General features: G+C 46.8%; 1 protein-coding gene across 7 annotated transcripts in view; it reads left to right on the top strand.

Moving 5' to 3' along the window:
• Positions 1 to 6,350, top strand: part of IKZF4 (IKAROS family zinc finger 4) — a 32,713-nt gene extending 26,363 nt beyond the window's left edge. For all 7 annotated transcript variants that reach the window (XM_017519388.2, XM_017519387.2, XM_037735179.1 and 4 more), the window contains 3 exons: positions 807 to 956; positions 1,741 to 1,872; positions 2,462 to 6,350. In XM_017519388.2, coding sequence (XP_017374877.1) covers positions 807 to 956; positions 1,741 to 1,872; positions 2,462 to 3,222 — 1,043 coding nt within the window. In that variant the 3' untranslated portion in view covers positions 3,223 to 6,350. The remainder of the gene's footprint in view (positions 1 to 806; positions 957 to 1,740; positions 1,873 to 2,461) is intronic.
• Positions 6,351 to 8,813: the final 2,463 nt, after the last annotated feature.

The raw sequence follows: 8,813 nt of genomic DNA, 5'->3' as shown, positions 1-8,813 counted from the left end.
TACCACTCTATTTTCCAATTTTTTTCTTCAGTAGAAATAAGATCTTTATGACCTGTTCTTTATTATAAGCACATAAACAAACAAACTTGGTGTTCTCTTCTTTTTAACTCTTCTCTGTTCTTTTATTCTTTTTCTCTTTTCAGAATTACTCTATCAGTGATGGGCTTTCTAGGTCTCTCCTGGTATCTCAGTGTAGAGAGACAGAAAGGCAAAATAATCAGTAAACCAGGGTAGGGCTGGAGGTCAAAATACAAATAAAGGTCAATGAAAACTGCCCCCTCCCCACACTGGGGAGATCTAAGGGCTCTCATTTCTGTCATGCCAGCCCACCAATTTCCCCCAAACCAAAGCAGATAGTTCGTAAGCAAAAAGTCCCCTTGTCTGATAAACAGCACTTACATCCGCCTGCCAAATGGAAAGGTTAAACCACAGTCTGGGCCCCAGACTCTGAGATCCTGCAATGGGGCCTGCCTGCCTGCCTGCTAGGGATGATCCCCTACAAGGTCCCTGGGTCCTCACTTCCTTTGAGCAGCAATTTGGCCATCCTGAACAAGCCCACCACCAGTCTGAAGCCACATGCCCTGGGATTCCCTTGCTCCCATAACTGTACATTTTCCCTCATCACCAAATATGGTTATCTGTCCGTGGTTGCAGCTCAAGTTGGGGAATGAACAGCAAGCAGAATAACTCAATTTAGCAACATCCTTTCCTCCCCATGCCAGTGTATACTTGCTCCTGGCTGAATCTGCAGAGCCAGGGCACAACAAGAAATAGCTCTGATGCCATCTTTCTTCTCTCCTCCACAGTCTCATCTCCCACAGTGGGCAAGCCCTACAAGTGTAACTACTGTGGCCGGAGCTACAAACAGCAGAGTACCCTGGAGGAGCACAAGGAGCGGTGCCATAACTACCTACAGAGTCTCAGCACTGAAGCCCAAGCTTTGGCTGGCCAGCCAGGTAGGGCTGTCGATGTACTACTGGGGAATGAAAGGGGATGGTGAGAGGGAGTGCTGGACAGGGGTGACTCCAGCATCTCCCCCACCGAGGGATGAAGTCTGTGGAACAGGGGATGGTTACCCAATAAATCTGCTAACCACCCCATTCCAGGTACCCCAGTTGGTGCACAGCCTTGTCTGTGGTGGGTGCCTTAGGGAGATGGAGAGGTAGAGGAAGTTTGGGTCTATATCCTTAGTCTAATGGGAGAGAGAGAACACAAGAGGTATAAAACAAAAGGCCAAAGCCGTGTGCAGTGGCTCATACCTGTAATCCGAGCACTTTGGGAGGCCAAGGCAGGCAGATCACGAGGTCAGGAGTTCAAGACCAGCCTGGCCAACATAGTGAAACCCTGTCTCTACTAAAAATACAAAAATTAGTTGGGCATGGTGGTGTGCACCTATAGTCCCAGCTACTCAGGAGGCTGAGGCAGGAGAATTGCTTGAACCCAGGAGGCAGAGGTTGTGGTGAGCTGAGATCACGCCACTGCACTCCAGCATGGGCAACAGAGCAAGACTTCATTCAAAAAAAAAAAACAAGGGCCTGATGTATATGATTGTCCCCAAATGATCTGAAATGTTGCTGGGGTGAGCTTTAGGTAGGGTAAAGTAAACAGAGCCCAGTTTCCCAGGCATCTGGTATGACCTTCCTTGGCTACTGACCTGCTGGTTTTCTCCAGGCAAAGGTTGCTGGGCCAGTGCTACCCCTACTCAACTACTACTACCTGTCCCCACCTCCTTCCCACTAGGTGACGAGATACGTGACCTGGAGATGGTGCCAGACTCCATGCTGCACTCATCCTCTGAGCGGCCAACTTTCATTGATCGTCTGGCCAACAGCCTCACCAAACGCAAGCGTTCCACACCCCAGAAGTTTGTAGGTAAGAATCCAGTTGGAAAGAGATATTGGCTTAAAGCCACAGCTCAAATACGCCTGAGCTGTGTGGTCTGGAGATTTGGTTTAGGGAAAGAAAGCAGTCTGGTGGCCTCTGATACTCAAATCTATCCTCAATACAGGAGGGAAGTAAAGAGGGAGGAGGTACTCAGAGTGGAGAGGGGTTGGCACTGAAAACTCTTGTGGTGGTTGTAAGGGACAGAGGTTGAGGGATCAGGCTGTCTCTGTTTTTGAGAATTAACAAGAGCTTCAGTCTGTCTGTGTGGGCCCTTAGAGAGTGGGAGAAAGGAAATGAGTATGTGGTTCCCCCACTCCCCAGCACTAGTCATTAGCTCTCTAAGGACCTGGAGCTTTATGGAGAGTAATAAAACGAAGTATTAAACATCAGTGGGCTGGGATTGAGTCCTTCTCTAAGATTATAGCCTAGAGTCAGGGAGCAGTCCCACAGAGACCCTGGAGAAAGTAAAGCAGTAAATAATGTTACATCCAGCCCCACAGGTAAGAAAACAAAGAAGTAATTCTGAGAGTGTAGGAATTCTCCAAACCCAGCCCTGCTGAGTTCCTCTTCTCCACAGGCGAAAAGCAGATGCGCTTCAGCCTCTCAGACCTCCCCTATGATGTGAACTCGGGTGGCTATGAAAAGGATGTGGAGTTGGTGGCACACCACAGCCTAGAGCCTGGCTTTGGAGGTTCCCTGGCCTTTGTGGGCGCAGAGCATCTGCGTCCCCTCCGCCTTCCACCCACCAATTGCATCTCAGAACTCACACCTGTCATCAGCTCTGTCTACACCCAGATGCAGCCCCTCCCTGGTCGACTGGAGCTTCCAGGATCCCGAGAAGCAGGTGAGGGACCTGAGGACCTGGCTGATGGAGGTTCCCTCCTCTACCGGGCCCGAGGCCCCCTGACCGACCCTGGGGCATCCCCCAGCAATGGCTGCCAGGACTCCACAGACACAGAAAGCAACCACGAAGATCGGGTTGCGGGGGTGGTATCCCTGCCTCAGGGTCCCCCACCCCAGCCACCTCCCACCATTGTGGTGGGCCGGCACAGTCCTGCCTACGCCAAAGAGGACCCCAAGCCACAGGAGGGGTTACTGCGGGGCACCCCAGGCCCCTCCAAGGAAGTGCTTCGGGTGGTGGGAGAGAGTGGTGAGCCTGTGAAGGCCTTCAAGTGTGAGCACTGCCGTATCCTCTTCCTGGACCACGTCATGTTCACTATCCACATGGGCTGCCATGGCTTCAGAGACCCTTTTGAGTGCAACATCTGTGGTTATCACAGCCAGGACCGGTACGAATTCTCCTCCCACATTGTCCGTGGGGAGCATAAAGTGGGCTAGCAACCTCTTCCTCTCTCCTCAGTCCACCATTCCACTACCCTGCCTGTAGGCATCTATCCCTGTCCCCACCATTTCCCAAGGAGTTTTCCTTTGTAGCCCCCACTACTGGCTACCTGACCTCACACCTGACCCTGATCGCTCCTCACCTATTCTCCTCCTCTATCCTGACCGATTTAAGCATTGTGATGAAACAGGTCTTTTACTTATGTTTTTCCTTTTTCTCTTCTCTTATCCCAGCATACAGAGTTATTTATTAATTAGTTGATTTTTTTGCCTTTTTTTTTTTTTTTTTTTTTTTTTTTTTTTTTTTTTTTTTTTTTTTTTTTTTTTTTTTTTTTACTTATATCAGTTGCTTGCCACTCCCCCACCCTCCTGCCCACAGCTCCTTTCCACTTTAAGCCAATTTTTCTCTTAGATCTTCCAGCAGCCCCAGGGGTAGGAAGCTCCTCTTAGTACTAAGATATTTCAATTCTTCTTGCTTTAAGTCCTCACCTTTTACATTACCTAATCCTTCAGTTTTGATGCTGATACCTCCCCCTGGTCCTACCTTAGCTCTGTGGCATTATGTCTCCTCTCTGGGACTCTTCAACCTGGTACTCCATACCTCTTGTGCCCTCTCACTTTAGGCAGCTTGCACTATTCTTGAATGAATGAAGAATTATTTCCTCATTTGGAAGTAGGAGGGGCTGAAGAAATTCTCCCCAGGCACTGTGGGACTGAGGGTCCTCTTGACGTTCCTCTAGTAATACGAGTTCTCAAAGCCTACATTCAGGATCTCCCTCTAGGGTGTGATAGATCTGGTCCCTCTCCTTGAACAACCCTCCACACTGCTCTAGTCCCTTCAACCTATGGGTCTATTCAGTGGTGGCTTTTCTCTCCTTGGAGTGCCCCAATTTTATATTCTCAGGGGCCAAGGCCAGGTCTGCAACCCTCTGTCTCTGACACATTGGGAGCCACAGGTGCCTAATTAGGAACCAGGACATGGGAAAGGGGTGGGTCAAAATTCTTCTCTTTCTCCTTCACCCCTCAAACTTCTTCACTAGTGACCTTCCTAGGCTCTCAGGGGCCCCTCCAGTCCCCATCCTATGAGAAACTAGTGGGTTGCTGCCTGATGACAAGGGGTTGTCTCCGCCCCTCAGTCATGCTGCCTTCTGCTGCTCCCTCCCAGCAGGATTCACCCTCTCATTCCCGGGCTCCTGGGCCCTGTTCTTAGGATCAGTGGCAGGGAGAAACGGGTATCTCTTTTCTCTCTTCTAATTTTCAGTATAACCAAAAATTATCCCAGGATGAGCATGGGCATGTGCCCTTCACCCCATTCCACCCTTGTTCCAGCAAGAATGGGATGGGTACAACTGAACTGGGGTCATCCTTTACTGTCCCCTTCTGCACTCAGCTCCCAGACACAGGGTAGAGGGGGTACTCCTCCTGGCTACTGCAGAGACCCCTGGCTATTTGAGTAACCTAGGATTAGTGAGAAGGGGCAGAAGGAGATACAACCCCACTGCAAATGGAGGTCTCTTCCTACAAGAGTTTTCTGCCCGAGGCCACAGCCATCCCACTCTCTGCTTCCTTGAGATTCAAACCAAAGCCTGTTTTTCTATGTTTAAAGAAAAAAAAAAAAAGTAAAAACCAAACACAACACCTCACAAGTTGTAACTCTTGGTCCTTCTCTCTCTCCTTTTCTCTTTCCTTCCTTCCCCTTTCATCTTTCTTTCCACATGTCCTTTCCTATTGGCTCTTTTGCCTCCTACTTTTCTCACTCCCTATCAGGGATATTTTAGGGGGGATGGTAAAGGGTGGGCTAAGGAACAGACCCTGGGATTGGGGCTCCTAAGGGCTCTGAAAGGAGTCTACCTTACCTTCTTATGGGAAGAGAGACCCTAAAAAACTTTCTCCTCTTTGTCCTCCTTTTTCTCCCCGACTATGAGGTTTCCCCAAGAGAACCAGATTGGCAGGGAGAAGCATTGTGGGGTGATTGTTCCTCCTTGACAATGTAGCAATAAATAGATGCTGCCAAGGGCAGAGAATGGGGAGGTTAGCTCAGAGGAGAGTGGTCTCTAGAGAAAGGAAGAATCCTCAACAGCACCCAGGGGTGCTAGCTCCTTTTTAGAATGTCAGCAGAGCTGAGATTAGTTTCTGGGCTTTTCCTGAACTATTCTGGTTATTGAGCCCCTTCCTGTTAGATCTACCCGTCCCACCTCTTCTGTGTCTGCTGTGTATTTGGTGACACTTCATAAGGACAAGTCCCTTCTGGGGTATCAGAGCCTTAGGGTTCCTCCATCCCCTTCCCCAGTCAGCTGTGGCACCTGTAACCTCCCGGAACATGAAGGACTATGCTCTGAGGCTGTACTCTGTGCCCATGAGAGCAGAGACTGGAAGGGCAAGACCAGGTGCTAAGGAGGGGAGAGGGGGCATCCTGTCTCTCTCCAGACCATCACTGCACTTTAACCAGGGTCTTAGGTACAAAATCCTACTTTTCAGAGCCTTCCAGCTCTGGAACCTCAAACATCCTCATGCTCTCTCCCAGCTCCTTTTGCATAAAAAAAAAAGTAAAGAAAAAGAAAAAAAAATACACACTGAAACCCACATGGAGAAAAGAGGTGTTTCCTTTTATATTGCTATTCAAAATCAATACCACAAACAAAAAACTTTCTAAATAGACACTTTTCCAGACCTTTTTTTTTTGTGTCAGTGTCCAAGCTGCAGATAGGATTTTGTAATACTTCTGGCAGCTTCTTTCCTTGTGTACATAATATATATATATAATATATATATTTTTAATCAGAAATTATGAAGAACAAAAAGAAAAAATAAACACAGAAGCAAGTGCAATACCACCTCTCTTCTCTCTCTCCTAGGGTTTCCTTTGTAGCCTATGTTTGGTGTCTCTTTTGACCTTTACCCCTTCACCTCCTCCTCTCTTCTTCTGATTTCCCTTCCCCCCCTTTTTTAAAGAGTTTTTCTCCTTTCTCAAGGGGAGTTAAACTAGCTTTTGAGACTTATTGCAAAGCATTTTGTATATGTAATATATTGTAAGTAAATATTTGTGTAACGGAGATATACTACTGTAAGTTTTGTACTGTACTGGCTGAAAGTCTGTTATAAATAAACATGAGTAATTTAACACCTCTGGTTGTTTTCGCAGACTTCCTTGTCTTTGTTTTCTACAAAGAGGGAGGGGTCCTCCTTGCAGCATCTTGTACCAAGTACTGAACGGTTTAGGAGGTGAACCAAAACAAAAATTTTCAGCCTAGAATGGGAAATGGAGGAGATTTTCCTACCAGGAAAGAGTGCCTTCAGGATAGGAAAGAAAGTCTGACTTGCCTGTCTGCCCAAAATACAAATTAATCAAACATTTGTTGAGTACCTACTATGCACAAAACATTTTTTACTGGTGAAAAAATAAAAGCCCAAGAGAGAGTAAATACCTTGTCCAAGGCTCATCAGCCAGTAAGTGATAGAACCAGAATTTGAACCCAGGGGTGTGTGACTCCAAAACATGTGTTTATCCCTTTATGCCAGGGAATGCAGCCAGTGAAATGTCTAAGCTAGAAAAATCAGAAGTAGGAACATCAATTTGTTTCTGTCTTGAATATTAACTACTTTCTGTTTCCTTCATTCTGAACTTTTTTCTGTTCTCTTCCATCTACTGCATTGCTATTCCATACACTAATGTCTGCCTTCTGTTTTCCACGAGACTACAGTGAAGTGAAAATCAGACACTCCTATCTAGAGTCTATCATTTTCCATGTCCTATTGAAACTGACAAATTCAAAGTCAAAACAGACAGGGAAGCCGGACTGGTGGAGCACACTTGTCATCCCAGCTACTTGGGAGGCTGACTTGGGAGGATCACTTGAGCCTAGGAGTTCAAGAACAGCCTCAGCAACACAGGGCAACACCATCTCTACAAGAAATTTTAAAATTAGCTAGGCATGGTGGTACATACCTGTAGTCCCAGCTAGTCAGAAGGCTGAGATGGGAGGATCACTTGAGGCCAGGAGGTTAAGCCTGCACTGAATTGTGATTGTGCCACTACAGCCTCCAGACCCATCTTAAAAAAAAAAAAAAAAAAAAAAAAAAAAAAGGCCAGGTGCAGTGGTTCACACCTGTAATGCTAGCACTCTGGGAGGCCTAGGCGGGCAGATATCCTGAGCTCAGGAGTTAGAGACCAGCCTGGGCAACATGGCGAAACCCCATCTCTACTAAAAATACAAAAATTAGGTCAGGCACAGTGGCTAACACCTGTAATCACAGCACTTTGGGAGGCCAAGGCGGGTGGATCACGAGGTCAAGAGATTGAGACCATCCTGGCCAACATGGTGAAGCCCAGTCTCTACTAAAAAATACAAAAATTAGCTGGGTGTGGTGGCATGCACCTGTAGTCCCAGCTACTCGAGAGGCTGAGGCAGGAGAATTGCTTGAACCCAGGAGGCAGAGGTTGCAGTGAGCCAAGATCGTGCCACTGCACTCCAGCCTGGGTGACAGAGCAAGATGCTGTCTCGAAATAACAACAACAACAACAACAAACCAAAAATCAAAAAACAAAAAAATGATAATAATACAAAAATTAGCCGGGCATGGTGGCTCATGCCTGTAATCCCAGCCACTCAGGAGGCTGAGGCACAAGAATTGCTTGAACCCAGGAGATGAAGGTTGCAGTGAGCCAAGACTGCACCACTACACTCCAGCCTAGGCAAGAGACTCTGTCTCAAAAAAAAGAAGAAAAAAAAAAGTAAGAAAACAGATTTTACCTCCAAAAAGTGGGTTAAAGGTTAAAAGAAACCATGATGGGTTGCTGGAGGAAAGGTGAATCTTGTGAGCTCCGACTCTAGAGTGCGTCATGAATGAACAATGGTTTCCATCTATACTGTCTTGGGTGTGAATGCTAAGAGGCCCTCTTGCCACCCTAGTGTCTTCAACTTTGAAGACAATGGGTGGTTGGCAGTCATTCCTGCTCGAGGCTTAAGTTTCTTTTGCTCAAGGGTTAAGCTTTTTTTTTTTGAGACAGAGTCTCACTTTGTCATCCAGGCTATAGCACAGTAGCCCAATCTTGGCTCACTGCAACCTCTGCCTACTGGGTGCAAGCGATACTCCTACCTCAGTCTCCCAAGTAGGTGGGATTACAGGTGTGCACTACCAGTCCCGACTAATTTTTGTATTTTTAATAGAGATGGGTTTTTCACCATGTTGACCAGGCTGGTCTCAAACTCTTGACCTCAGCTGATCTGCACGCCCCCCCACACACACACTCAGCCTCCCAAAGCACTGGATTACAGGTGTGAGCCACAGCACCTGGCCTAAGGCTTAAAAGTCTTTCTGATGGCTTTTCAGAGGTAAATGAAACTTATACATAAGAATCTTTCAATTAGGGATCAGAATCACTAATGAGTGATGAAATAACTTTCATGGTTTATGATCAGCATTTATTAAATAAAATACAGAACAGAAAAAAACACAAATAAAATAGAGAAAAGAACATACCAGTGTACCTTATGACATTGTTTCATGAAGCTTGTGTTTCAGTTTTGTATGTGCATGTAATTGTGCTTGTGTGTGTACTGGGTACCAGTGTAAAATGTATTCGTGCT

The sequence above is a fragment of the Cebus imitator genome, unplaced genomic scaffold (assembly GCF_001604975.1).
Source record: "Cebus imitator isolate Cc_AM_T3 unplaced genomic scaffold, Cebus_imitator-1.0 Scaffold741, whole genome shotgun sequence".
Classification (NCBI taxonomy): Eukaryota; Metazoa; Chordata; class Mammalia; order Primates; family Cebidae; genus Cebus; species Cebus imitator.
This window is presented reverse-complemented; position numbering and strand designations above follow the sequence as displayed.